The sequence below is a fragment of the Zosterops lateralis genome (genome assembly GCF_965231275.1).
Source record: "Zosterops lateralis genome assembly, chromosome: 7".
NCBI classification, from domain to species: domain Eukaryota; kingdom Metazoa; phylum Chordata; class Aves; order Passeriformes; family Zosteropidae; genus Zosterops; species Zosterops lateralis.
Genome location: NC_139767.1, coordinates 59,123 through 72,791, shown reverse-complemented (window position 1 = coordinate 72,791; position 13,669 = coordinate 59,123). Strand labels below are relative to the sequence as shown.

Below are 13,669 nucleotides of genomic sequence, written 5' to 3'. Positions count from 1 at the left end.
ACACATGGGAAAGCTCACATGAAATGTCAGTTTTATGGGATCCATGTTAGCAGCCAGCATCATTGCCTGGGAAAAAAAACACACGGAGACCAGCAGATTGAAAAATAGCATGTGATGACTTTCAGCAGGCTCTCCCAAAAGATAGAGGGTGGATTGACTTGGAGATTCTAGGTCAAAGGATTTACAAACTACACACAAGAAAAATCACTCAGCAGGCAAAACACTGCTCCAAGGGGAAGGGGGAGGGAGGGGATCGACGTGCAGACAGTTCCCATAAGGAGTTTGGCTTCATGTTTTGCTGATCACCGCAGAGCAGGTGGGACATGCCAGATGTTCAGTCAGAGTCAGAGCTGCTGCTTGAGCTGCTGCTTGAGCCACCAGAGGGCTGGGGAAGAGAAAACAACTTTAGGACAGCAGGGAAACAAGCATTCTTGAGAGGGGTTAGTGACCCTGTGATGGCTGTCCTATATTTTGGGAGGGCTGAAGGTTTTTTATGATTTTTTTACAAGGCTCTTAAGGTCAATGAAGGAAATTCCAGAAAGATCTTACTTTCTGCCAGTAAGGACGTTGGTCACAGCAGATCACTTCCAGAGCTGTTTCCCAGTGAGAGGAGCTGCTGGTATGATTTGTTTGGGAAATGCTCTCACCTCCAGTGTTGGAAGTGAGACCTTGTTAAGCAGTTCCTCATTCAGACCTGCTGAGGATGGTGCCCATCCCTGGAATGGTATTTTCTGCAGAATCTACTCCAAGCATAGGGAATTGCTTCTCCTTTTTGGGGTTTTTTTGTGAGTTTTTTTTTGGTTTTAAGGGGGAAGCAAACAGTTCCTCTGCTGCAAGACACTGAGTGAATGTCCATTATGGAGGCATGACTTGCACTCAAGTGAGCAGGACAAAGTCCCAGGATTTAATACACTGCCTAGTGCACCCCGAGCCATGTCACCCCTTTAAATGGCTTCAAGGAATTTCACGGATTGCTTTTCAAATTACTCACTTAATATTACTCATTCTTGCCTATTTATTAATCCAACAAGTTTCCACATCTAAGAAAAGCCACTGAAGTTTGGGCAGCTTGCTCCAGCCACTACAGGGTAGGAGAAGAGAGTCCCAGCTGCTCAGGCTGGATGCTCTGGTATGGGGAGGGGCTCCAAAGGACTGCAGCAGAATTAGGGAAGAGTTCACTGCTGTCCCGCTCTTACCTTGCCTCCATGGTGTTTGCAACGCTTCTTCTTATGGTGCTTCTTATCATGCTTCTTATGGTGCTCCTGGTGCCCGTGGGGATGATGCCCTGATGGGGGGTGCCCGTGAGTGTGCTGGCCAAGTGGAGCAGGGTGTGGAGGGCAGATTGCCACACCACCAGGGTAGGGACCTGTGCCAGGACCAGGGTGTCCTGGAGGGGCAGCAGGGCAAACTGCAATGCCACCAGGGCAGGAACCTGTGCCAGGACCACAGTATCCCGGAGGGGCAGGAGGGCACACTGCAAGGTGTGGTTGTGGTGGGCCTAGGAAGAAGAGAGGGCTGTTAGTGGTCAGACAGGCTCTCCCCAGACAGACAGTGCAGGGAGCTAGGGTACCCTTCCACCCAAAGGGCCCACCCTGGTCTATCTCTTCCTCACAAGACATCCCACACCCCTTTGAGATGCAGGTAAACCCCCTAGGTGTCTGTGGCCATGGCACAGATCTCCCCTCTAAACCCTGATGGCTGTGTGGTACCTGCAGCCCTGCCTGGCCCACAGCTTCTCACCTTGGTTGGGGTCACACATCCTCGGTAGTCTCCAATCTGAAAGGGAAGGACAGACGTCATCGGTCACCTCCTGCCATGGGATATTGCCAGACCAGCAGCTAGGACCTATCTCCTCTGTCCCACATGTCTGCCCCCAGCATAGGGACCATGCTTGCTTCCCCAGGAGTGTCATCTGCCCACAGACCCCAACCGCCGTCCTGTCCCTTCGGTGACAGTGCCAATCCCCAGAGTGACTGTCCTCCCCTCCATGCACCCCCAAGGCCCAGGTATGCGGTTTCCATTGTTAATAGAAATAAACCCACACTGGCCCAGCCTTGGTGCTGAGCTTGAGTCGTTGTGGGGACTCAAGGACAAGGGACTGGGGACACATGCCTGTGTGCAGTGCCAGCTGTGGGGACAATGCACTCTGACCCACGGGTGTCCATGCTCCCACTGTCCCCGTGCTCCCCTGCTGCCCTGCGCTCATCAAACCTGCAGAAAAGTTCCCAGAAGAGGCAGTGCCGGCAGCACTCGGGATTCCCGTCCTCAGCACGGCTCTCCCGGCTGTCGGGCACCCGTTAAATAGAGGGGCCCTGCCCCAGCTGAGCAGGGGTGCGGCGGGCAAGGGTGCCACCGGAGCGGTGACACTGCGCTGTCACCATGGGCACACAAGAAACGTCAACATGCCGCTCCCAGCCGGCACAAAGGTCCCACAGGGATAATAAACACAGGTGATGGAGGGTGGTGATTCCAGCTCCCGGCGCCAAGGGGTGGATGGAGTAAGTCAGTTGACCCTGCCATGAACCCTGGCTCGGTGCTCCCCGCTCGGGCACAGTGCCCAGGAACAGGGGTGACCTTCCCACAGACGAGGCTATGGGACAGTGGGGTGCAGAGGCCAGACACTGCTCAGTGTGCTGCCGCGCTGTGCGGGTGGAGGACACAGTATCTGCTGTCACACCCGGTCAACAGGGACAGGAGGCAGGGCTGGATTCCCTGATTTTCAGGTTTTCCTCTTGGAGGATCTGTGAGGAGTGTGGCGGTGGGTTGATGAGCGCTGATGGTTATCCTTTGCTGATATGTTATGTGTTAATGTTGCATAGTTCATGTCTTGTTACCGCTTATTCTTCCTATTCTTAGGACCAAATAGCAGTTACCTGTCAATCTTGTTGTTTACATGGCACCTGCTCCTGCCAGTCAACCAGAGACCTCTCCCAGTGTCTGGAAACTTCTAAGAAGAGTCCTGGGTGATTGGTTGGAGTCAGAGTTTCCCCCTCCTACAAGTTAAATTATGTACCCTGAATTCCTGTCATTGGTCCCCATGCTCTGCTGTCCCACGTGTTCTTTTCCCCCCTTTAAAAACTGAACCCTTCAGGCGCTCGAGGTCTCTCCGTGTCTCCTGCTCTCCATCTCTCAATCTTGGAGCCTTGGCCCTGGGGTTGGAATAAAACCTCAGTTGCGGTTTCATCAGAGGGTCCCGTCTCTCATTTCATCTGCGCCTTAGCAGTGGCTCTGTTTCACTGACTCAAAGACCCCCAAGTTGCGGTGGTGCCAGGGCTGGCCAGAGCCAGCAACACCGGGAAAACCACAGCAGAGGAGGGTGCAGGGTTTGTCCCATCTCAACCTACCCCACCCCCCTGCTAACATCCCTGATGGTGCCTCATGTTTGGCAGTGCTCCCTTCCCAGAAAATTCAACAGGCTGGAATTGTCACACACAGCTAGGAGGGTGTTTCATGGGGGGTTCTGGACACAGGGGCTGTGCCAGGTCAGGAGGTGCTCATGCACAGGGATGTCCTTGCAGGCAGTGCCACAGGGATCCTGCCATCCCTTCTGTTGGGATCACTGTGGTCCCAGGAACTGCCAACACAGTCTGCCCCAGGGATGGGAGGATGGAGCCTGGGGTCCAAGCCCCAGACAGCAAAAATCCTCCTTGTCCAGGGAAAAGCCAGGGGATATGATGCTGGATGTGCCTGAGCAGAGCAGCTCTCTAGTGGCAGATACCAACAGAGCCTAGGCAGGGACAAGAGTATTTCCCAGCTGTATTTGCCACTGCAGAACCCCCAGAGCATTCCCCCGAGCCCTTCTCAGGCCACCCGCTTGTCGAGGAGTGCCAGCACGACCGCCGAGCCTTGCTTCGCCTCTTCCAGCAGCCCAGAGACCTTCTGTGACATCTGTGTGGGGACAAGATGCGTAATTTGCCACTCGACAGGCCAGAAGAGCCCTCCCCCGAGCAACCCCACGCGTCCTGTCGGGGCCCAAGGGGGCACGAGGGTCCCGAGGTCACCGCCACCTTCGCCCCCTCCGCCGCACCGCCAGGGGGCGCCCGCGCGGACCGGCTCACCACAAGCTTGAACTTCTCGTCCGTGATGTCCTTGAGGTTGATCATGACGTTGAAGTAAGCTCCGAACACCGCCGCTTCCAGCATTTTGGCTCCCACCTGAGAAGAGTCGGGCTTGCGAGAAGCTCTCCTTCTGTGGGTGAACCAGCCCCACCACACAGCGCTGAAGCAGGTCAGACCCTTACGCTGCAGGACTCCCACCCTGCCCCACCCACCAACACGCAGCATTTTCCAATCTATTGGTATTCTCAGGAAATGGGTGCCAAAGAATAACTGGGTGGAAACCACTGCCCAGTTTTAAAAGCACAATCGGAGAGATGCATCCTGGAAGTCAGAACATGAAGGAACACCTTGCAGGGCAAGTGTATGAGGTGGGGCCATACCTGGATGTCAGATTTGCAGGCCAGGTTACAGTGTCGTGCCAGCTCCTTCAGACCAGGCCAGAGCCCGCTCACCTTCTCTGCCAGGCCATAGGGCACCCCCACGGCTATCTTCAGCCCCTGCTGCATAGCAGACATGCGCCTGGGAGAGGGGACAGCACTGGGGTGAGTGCTAGGTGGCTGTGCCCCCAGTGAGCCAGTCCCTACTAGCCCAGCTCACCTCTCCTGCTCCTCAGGGGTGTTCTTAGGCAGCTTCATGGCTTCCTGCAGGCAAAGAAAAGCAGGTTTGCTGCTGTCACCCAGACCATGCCTTGTACTGGGGGTAGGGGCAGACCCCATAGTTCCCATGCTCTTGCAAACCTCCCATATGTGACGATGGCCTTTCCCCAGGCCCAGGCTTTAGCGTCCCTGGAAGTGTTCAAAAAGCAAGCAGACATGGCACTTTGCCATATGGCTTAGTGGGCATGGATGTACTTAGAAGGTTGGACTTGATAATCTTGGAGGTCTTTTCCAACCTTAATGATTCTATGATTCTAAGATCAGAGCCATACTCCTAAGGAATCCAGAGCGCACCATCCCAGCCCTCCTCCCAGCTGGAAAGCCCCCTGTTTCCCTGCAGGATGCCTCTGGTGGGTCCTCACCATGTAGCTGCTGAAGGCACGGGAGTCAGCATCCACCATTGCCACCAGCTCCTCCATGGCCTCGTGGAAAGGAGGGATCAGCCTCCTCATGATGGGGTCCAGGTCCTCAAACTGTCGCTTCCCGTAACTCATCAGCCCCACCATGCTGCCCAGTGCTGCTCCCTGGTAAATCCAGGGATTTACCAGGGTAAATCCTCCGCTGCCAGGGTAAATCGTCCAGTAGGACACAGTGCCCACTGCTACCACCATGCCAGCTCCCCTTGGCACACCCAGGACCCCCAGCCCTCCATCTCGGTGTGGGACACTTACAAGGGCTCCTGCAGCTGCAGACACAGAGCCTCCTCCAGGCGCTGCTGACCTCGCTCCAACTGCTCGCACAAAGGCACCCAGTGGCCTGGCCACCAGCCCTCCGTCCACCTCTCCTGCCTCCACCAAATATCTGCAGCACAGATTATTTAGAGGCCTCCATGTGCAGGAACACCACCAACACCCAGACCCTTCTCATCCAATACTGCCCTCTCCAGCATCAACCCTGTGAATGAGTAGGGGACTAATCAAAAAAAACCCAGCCTGAGGGGCAGTGTAAGGACTGGGAACCCCATGGGGACAGCTGGGAAACACAGGTGGTGTGGGGGTTGCTCTGCATTAGGCAGGTTAGGCTGATGCAAACAGCATTTGGTGGGACAGAAACACTCCTGCAGCCATGGCCTGGGGGTGGTGACAAGGACTTCACCTTGTGAGTGGATTTCTCTTCCTTTCCCCCTATACAGACTCATGTTGCACACTGGCTGGTGCAACGTGAATCAGAGACAGTGAAATTTTGCATGAGGATAGGATAAGGAATTTTAACATACAAATCTGGCCACAAAACCTGTTCCCACTGCCTGCTGAAACAACCTGTGGAGTTTCCTCACTCCACATTCACATCCATTAGCATTCGGGAGCAGAGACCACCCTCTTCCTGCACAACACCCAGCAGAGATGTCCCCAGGCTGTGAAGAGGAGCTGGGAGCCACCACTCCCAAAACAAGCTGAGTGCAGGATGTAGGCAGCAGGATCCCCCCATCCAGGCAGGAGTGGGCACCATGACAAGAAGTAGGATGTGGGTCCCTACTCGATGATGCGCTCCCGGGGGTGAAATGGAGACAGAGAGTCCAGGCCCAGCCGACTGACCACCTGCAATGAGCAGCTCTGTTGCGTCAGCTCTGTCACTTAAGTCCTGCTGTATCCTCATTCCCCAATGCTAATTAACCATGGGTGAGTCAGCACTGGGACAGAGCCACCACCCAGGGAGAGGACAGCCGGCACCACCAGCCCATCCCATCCCAGACTCGAGGGTGGTGTGCAGTCACCTCCACATGACTGGGAACTGTACCGATAAATCATTAACTTGCTCTTATCTAGCATGTTGCCCACAGGGTGGAAAAGTCCCTCCCTCCTCCAGTGGAGCAACAGAGCCTGTCTCCTCCTTTCCAGCTTACTCCCTGTCCTTGGACAGCCTCCCATAATGCCACACACTATCCTTGAGCTCTGGGGACACCTTCTTCCCCTCCTGGCCTCCATGCAGGCAAGACAAGTAGCTGCTACCCACTTAGTCCTCATGGGTTGTGATTCCTGCTCCCTGTGCATCTTGGCATCCTCAGTACAATAAAGCAACTTGTCCCACTTGTTGTCACCCCCCAAAATCCACCCTGGAGACAAGTGTCATGCCTGGGGCCTGAGCACTCCCAAATCTCTGCTCAGCACCACTTTGGGAGGCTGGTGGGGGGGGGGGATGTGTCTCTCTCATGATCCGACCCTTGTGCTGGTAGCAGGAGAAGCCACATTACCAGCCTGATCTTCTGTTCCTCCTCCAGGATGAAGAGTTTTTCCTTCTTGATGTAAAACTCAGCTGCGTCCAGCATGGCTTTCTTGGGAATGAGCCCCACTAGCTGAGACCCCACCACAGGAAGATTCAATTTCTGCAAAGGACATTGGAAATGTGATATTCCCCAGAGCCCTGCTGCCATTACTACCCTAGCCTGGTGGTCTTCATCCTTTCCCAAGCCATGGGAAACTCATAGAAAAGCTTTCAACAGAGGAGCTGGGGGCTTGCAGCAAGTTGCTGAATTTCTGGGGGTTTTGTGCTATTCAGCACTTCAGCTGAGCTAAGCATGAGAGAAACCAGACCTCAGGGTGGGGAAGAAAATGTGATGGGAGACATCCTTTGGGAAGCCCCCTTGGGAACACACACCCCAGGCCACCCACCTGTGCATCGCGGCAGATCTCCTCATAGACGGTGTGGAGCGGTGTGGTCTCAAAGTCCAGCAGGTTTGTCGAAACCTGGGCCATGTTCTCCTCCTCCAAATACCAGCCAATTCCCTGAACCTTCTTCAAGCGCCCGGGCTGCCAACAACTGCCACATTCAGGGTACAGCCCAGGAGATGTGGGGACAGGCAGGCACGCTTCTGGCATGCCCATGCTCCTGGAGTACCTGGTTAGGGCCGCGGCCCTGCTCACGGATGTTAAGGGCAATGCGGTGAGCCAGCTCCTTGGTGCACAGCAGGTTGATGTTGTACGCAATAAGGAAGGTCCGGGCACCTGTCACTGTGGCCCCCCACCGGGGGACAAAAGTTGGGGGCCCAAAATCAGGAGACCACTCTGGTTTTGCAAGCTGGGGAGGAGGGAGGAGAGCTTGTGGGCTGGCACCACCCAGGAGCACATGCCACTCTCCCAAGGAGGGCATCTCCTTCCCCAGCTGGAATCTGCCATGACCACTTGTGTCACCAGCTCCTCTTGGTGTAAAGGGATTACACCAGCCCCTAGCATGCTCCCTGAAGCCAGGGAAGTACAAGTCAGGTGTCTGCGCAGCCTGTGCCACCACCAGACTCACCTTCTCAGGGAGAGCCTCATACTCCCCAGCACGGATGGAGGGCAAGGCTTTCCTGCTCTCATCCCGTGCTGCCGCTCCATACAGGTAAACTGCAAGACACAGCCAGGGGTGAGCACCACCAGGCAGGGGCTAGGACTTTCTCCAACAGTTGGAATCATGCAGGGTGGGATGGAATGTGGAGAAGTTCCTGACCCCACTCACCAGGCACACTCAGCTCTGCTGCCAAGCGCTGCCCGAAGATGTGGGCGCAGGTGACACATTCGTCCATGCTGACGTTCCTCACTGGTACAAAGGGGCAGACATCCAAGGCTCCCATCCGAGGGTGCTCACCTGGTTGGTGGGGCAGATATAGGAGTGAGAGGTGGGAAGAACAAGCAGATAAGGAGGGAGAATAACCCTTTCCCCCACTCTTACAGACTGGACACTATTGATTGAGAAAATCATAGAATCATGGAATAACCCATTTTGAAAGGGACCCACCAGGATCACTGAGTCCAGCCCCTGGCCCTGCATGAGGCAGCCCCAACAATCGCAACATGTGCCTGAGAGCATTGCAAACACTTCTTAAACTCTGTCAGGCCTGGGGCTGTGACCACAGTCTCTGTTCCAGTGCCATGCTTGGTCCCAGCATCATGGCAGCCCTCTCTGTGCCAGCACAGTCCCTGCCCCAAGCTCACCTGAGTGTCGGCTCATGTCAATGAGCTGCGCAGCCACCCGGGCCGCGCTCAGTGCCCCTTCCACCACGGCCTCAGGGGACCCCACAAAGGTGTAGACAGTGCGGTTGGTGGAGGGGCCGGCGTCCACGTCCAGCAGCACGCATCCTGATGTCCGGGAGATGGCCTGTGCCACCGCATCGATCACCTGCCAGACAGCGGATGGGAGCAAGGCAGCTGAGATGGCTGGGATTGCACAACAGCCATGGCTTTTCAAGAGAGGGCACATCTCAGCTCTCCCCGTTCCCACTGGTGGGGGGGTTGAGGATGGCCCCATGATCAGTGGGGATGCAGCCTTGCTCACTCCTGGGTCCCCAAACTTGCCATGATGGGGGAGAGACACCTGGCTGCTGCTGCATGTCACAGAGCACAAATTGCTGTTCCTGAGGATACATCCATCTGCCAGCTTCCCAACACATTTGGCTCTGAAAAGCCTCTTTGCTGGAGGAGGCTGCGTTTTTACAGCCATGGTGGGTTTGCTAAACTCTTCTGCCACCAGCAGAGCCAAAGTTCAGTTGAAGGCTGATGCCCAGGATGGACTCCATTAACCTGGACAGTGTCTTTTGGCACAACAACTTCAAGCAATATTTCTCTGCAGGGGTATCACAGACCAACCCCAGACCTGGTGCTACAGCAACCCGCAGGCAATGGTGGAGGAGGTCTGAGCCCCAACTTCTCACCGAGGTGCCATGAGGGAGCTGAAGCTACCTTTAGGGATTTGGTACTAGCCAGGTAGCGAAAGGTGCGCGGCACTGCAAAGGAAGCATGGCAGAGTCTAGCACTGGGTACTGTCCTGCAGGAGGAAACCTGGCTGTCAGCACCCCAGTGCCACCCACCCCTCAGCCCTTCCATGTATTCCCTCACCTCTTTGTTATTCCCCTCTGAGAAGTTGGGGACACATTCCACCAGCTTGGCCATGGTCCCAGGGTCTACTTGCACCCCTCAGCCCCCAGCTCGGCTCTTCACACCCTGAGGGTTTCCTGCCCTTTCCTGCTCCACTGCGGAGCAAAAGCCTTTCAGCAGCTGACCCGTGGCCTCTTTCCCAAGCCAGAGTTTCTCATTAACTGAATCGATCTATGGCCAGGGGGACAGAAACGGGCTTGGATAAACACCATGGTAATGACCCTGCTGTGCTTGGCACAGCTTCAGGCACAAGGGCTCTGTGGGGCCAGATGGCAGCACTCACCAGCACCGATTAATGGATGAAGGAAAAAAATCTGCTGCAATCAGCAAGATCCTGTGATTACCACATGGGACAGGCAAGTCACTGCAACATGGCCACCACTCCTAGCTGGGGGGGACAGAAAGAAAAAAATCTGCTGCAATCAGCAAGATCCTGTGATTACCACATGGGACATGCAAGTCACTGCAACATGGCCACCACTCCTAGCTGTGCGGGACAGCTTCTTGCAGGACCTTCACCACGGATACCATAGATACCGGGTAAAGCCCATCACTGCGAGCAGGATTCGAAAATGCACATCTCGAGTTCAACGCCTTCACCCCTCGGCCATCACAGCGCCAGTGCCGCAGCGGGGCGGGGGGGTATACTGCTGGGCTGGATCATAGCACGTTTTTCTGGGAGGAGGAGGAAGTGTTCGAGATATTCCGGGACACCCTGGGACAGAGGGGAGTTGTAAAACACGCTTTTCAGTTTGGCTCGTTGGTCTAGGGGTATGATTCTCGCTTAGGGTGCGAGAGGTCCCGGGTTCAAATCCCGGACGAGCCCTCCTTTTTTCCACACCCACTGCTCACCACGGACACAGCTCAGCACACCGCAAACATCGCCTCACATGCCTGCTCGCCACCTCCGCCCCGGCCGGCACTGCAGCCGGCCCGCACAGCCCTGGCACACCTACATTCGGCCCTTTACCCGGCCTCTGTGCCTGCAAGATCACCTCCCTGCTCTGCCCCACAGTTATTGCCCCCGCTCCAACCCCCTCACCAGCCCACTCACACCTGAGGGACCCTCTGTGCCTCACCCCCTTTCCCCAGCTTGGGTAGCAGAGGAAGGCAGCGGTGACAGAGATTTTCCCCGGAGGAAGGAGAACACCAGTGCAGAGCTTGTGTCAGGGGGATGTAGCTCAGCGGAAGAGCGCTTGCTTTGCATGCAGGAGGCCCTGGGATCAACTCCCAGCATCTCCATGTCCTTTTGCCTCTCCAGACCCCACCCTGATGCATACGGGGCCGCCAGAGACCCCCCAGATCGCCCCCTTAAAATATCCCTGGGGCTGCCTGTGGGTACACCTGACCTGGGGTTGCCTCCTGGCACCCCAAGGCAGGCAGCAAGGACATGCCGGCAGAGATTTCCCTCCCTGCCCAAGTGCTGCAGGGTGTGCAGGCACCCAGTGTCCCTTCCCCATGGGGCTCACGGTGTCTCTTGGGGGGACCATTGTCTTTGAGTGATCGTTGGTGCTTGGGGGGAGCAGCCAGAGAGGGAGATGAGGCTGAGGCTGTCATCTCAAGGCAGTGTAGGGTGGCAGCTGGTGCAGCTCTGCCAGGGCAATGGGAGGGGTCAGCATGTAGGGCCTGGGGACCCCCAAACCCAGCTGGTGGTGCTTACAGGATGTGTTAGATTTCTGTGCCAGGGCCTTGGGTCAGTACCAGGAGTGTTCCCAGCAGCAAAAAGAGATGAGGTTTGCGGATAGGGAACCCCAAACCTGGGGCAAGAGTTTGCAACCTGTAGGCAGAGATCACATGTTTTAAGGACCACCCAGTTTTCAGAGGGGGCAGTAGGTGCCATGGCTCAGTTGGCCAAAGAGGTTGTCTAGTAAACAGGAGATCCTGGGTTTGACTCCCAGTGGTGCCTCAGGCTGGGGGAATGTTTTTCCTCCCTGTCCTAAACTAGAGGCACTGCTGGGGGTCTTTGTCCTGCTCTGAGCACTGTCAGTCCCCAGTGCTCTGTCCCCCATGACACTACTCTGGGGCTAAAATGTTGCTTCTTCTCCCTTCTCTCCTCACACTGGAGAGATGGCCTAAACTGTTTCCAGAAACCAGGGAATTTTGGAAATAAGAGATACATTAGATGCTGTCTGGACCCCCACCGTCTTCCTGATTTCTTTGCACAACTGGTGCTGAATCATGTGGGAAATTTCTCTGGACACAGGCTGGGTGTGGGTGAGTAATAGAGATACCTGGTTTGTTCGTTTTTATGGCAACATTAAATGCCACATTACCTATGCTTTACCACCCCATGAACACAGAAGGGAACAGAGAGACAGCCAAATGAATCACAAACGTTTGCTTGTCTCCCTGCCCTGCTGTGACAGGGGCTGACAGGGCTCTGCCTGCCCTGCCTTGCTCACCAAAGGACACCCTGAAGAAACAGCTCCAGTATTGCTATCTGTGGGCAAAATAGGCAAAAGTAACATCTGCTACAAGATTCTGCTAAATAGGCAACTTACCAGGACGGACGAGGTGGCCGAGTGGTTAAGGCGATGGACTGCTAATCCATTGTGCTCTGCACGCGTGGGTTCGAATCCCACCCTCGTCGGGCTCATTAGGAGCAGATTTTAGGGAGATGTGCTTTTTGGCACAGCCCGTGCAATATCCTCCTGCTCTCCCTGTTTTGCTCTGCTGTGTCAAACACACATCACATTTGCTTCTGGGCTGCTGCTCCCATGGCCTGAACATGCTTGTGGTGGCTCGGAGATTGGCGTGGCCCTTCTGTGCAATGCCCCATGGGTGCAGAGTGCCCCAGCCCACCTGCCAGCCTCTCTCTCATGCCATCCCATCGTCTCTTCTCCAGGAGCACTGAACTGTAGGCAGGGAAGGTCAGGACTGGGCATTCCTGGGCATCCCCAGGGATGCCAACGGGAGCCAAAACCTGCCCTGGACATCTCTGCCATGTGCCAGAGTTGCTTGTTCTGGGGATGGCAGAGCTGCTGTGCACTGGCAGCTCACTCCTGTGCCTGGAGCAATGCTCACAGTGGAGATTCCTGGAGATAGGAGAGCATGATCTATGGCAAGATGAAGAGGAAAGAGGTAAAACTGTCTCTGGAATCTAAGTGGTCTTGCAGAGAGGAAAGCCCTGCATTTGGCAGTGTCTGTGCCTTGAGGCACCTGGCAAAAGGCATCATGCCAGTCTTGCCAGTGCTTTCCCTTCTATTCCTTTCCACTGATGAGAATGTGGCCAAGCAATTCCATGGCTTCAAGGTGAGGATGCTCAGGCTTAGCTGCCCACACCTTTTTGACCTTCCCTGTGGCTACATTTCCTTCCCATGTGTCCTGGTTTAGGATAAATTAGGGGAGAACCTCCAAAGGAATCCCCTAATAACAAAACCTCTACCACCCCTCCCCCAGCCCTGGGTTTGGGAAGGAATTTCTTGAACAAAATGGATAAAAACGGTTTATTGACAAATGAAAAAAAACCACCCCTGACACAAGGGAAAAGAAAAAAAAAAAGCTCAGGTTACTGTGAGGGGGAGGGCGCAGAGCTTCTTTCGCAGGCTCCAGAGATCCCCGGACTTCTCAGGTCAGGTCAGGTCCAGCGCTGGTCCAAAATCTTCAAGGGCAGGGGGGGAAGGGGAAAAGAAAGGGAAAAGAGGGAAAGAAAAAAACAAACAGAGGCGGCAGAAAGAGAAAAAGAGCAAGCAAAGCGGCAAGCCAAGCAGCAAAAAGCCAAGCCAGAGCAGCCAAAAAAGCCAGCAGCCGAGAGAGAGAGAGAGAGAGAGAGAGAGAGTGCCAACTGAGCCAACAACAAAAGTCCCAGCCCCCCCGAAAGGGTGGGGGGGTGGGGTGGTGGGACGGGACAGCTGTTAGACATAACCAGGTAGTCCACGATATGGGATAGGAAGCACCGTCAACCCAGGACACCATGCCTTGGGGAAATGTCCTTGGGGACCAGTAAGGAGCTGCTTCCCTTTGTTATATGTGTGTATTATAAAATTGGCTTTTCGCAAGATGTGTGCTATATGATTAATAACATAGTAAGGATATAGGATATAAGTTTATTTCTGCTATTGATAAAATAAGATTAGATATAATGGGAGTAGTTGATGTAAGTATG

At 55.0% G+C, this 13,669-nt stretch overlaps 1 protein-coding gene across 3 annotated transcripts; it reads right to left on the bottom strand.

The window, feature by feature from the left end:
• Positions 1 to 97: 97 nt before the first annotated feature.
• On the bottom strand, positions 98 to 9,683 carry FTCD (formimidoyltransferase cyclodeaminase). 3 transcript variants are annotated; one of them, XM_083865709.1, is made up of 17 exons: positions 9,526 to 9,682; positions 8,626 to 8,809; positions 8,150 to 8,278; positions 7,949 to 8,037; positions 7,550 to 7,729; positions 7,324 to 7,461; positions 6,906 to 7,037; positions 6,191 to 6,252; positions 5,386 to 5,515; positions 5,077 to 5,238; positions 4,656 to 4,699; positions 4,439 to 4,577; positions 4,059 to 4,154; positions 2,212 to 3,888; positions 1,741 to 1,776; positions 1,197 to 1,498; positions 98 to 385 (listed from the first exon to the last, which is right to left on the bottom strand). In XM_083865709.1, exons 1-14 carry the CDS (start codon positions 9,577 to 9,579, stop codon positions 3,802 to 3,804), a joined length of 1,626 nt encoding a protein of 541 aa, XP_083721835.1. In that variant the 5' UTR covers positions 9,580 to 9,682; the 3' UTR covers positions 98 to 385; positions 1,197 to 1,498; positions 1,741 to 1,776; positions 2,212 to 3,801. The 3 variants fall into 3 exon arrangements, with proteins under 3 accessions (XP_083721835.1, XP_083721836.1, XP_083721837.1); XM_083865710.1 differs by lacking the exon at positions 5,077 to 5,238 and having other exon boundaries at positions 9,526 to 9,683; XM_083865711.1 differs by lacking the exons at positions 5,077 to 5,238; positions 5,386 to 5,515; positions 6,191 to 6,252.
• Positions 9,684 to 13,669: the final 3,986 nt, after the last annotated feature.

Coding starts and splice junctions, on each gene's coding strand:
- FTCD (XM_083865709.1), bottom strand. CDS start 9,579: ATGGCCAAGCTGGTGGAATGTGTCCCCAACTTCTCAGAGGGGAATAAC. Junction 8,279..8,625: donor TGACATGAGCCGACACTCAG/GTGAGCTTGGGG, acceptor CCCACCAACCAG/GTGAGCACCCTCGGATGGGA. Junction 8,038..8,149: donor AGCAGAGCTGAGTGTGCCTG/GTGAGTGGGGTC, acceptor TGTGTCTTGCAG/TTTACCTGTATGGAGCGGCA.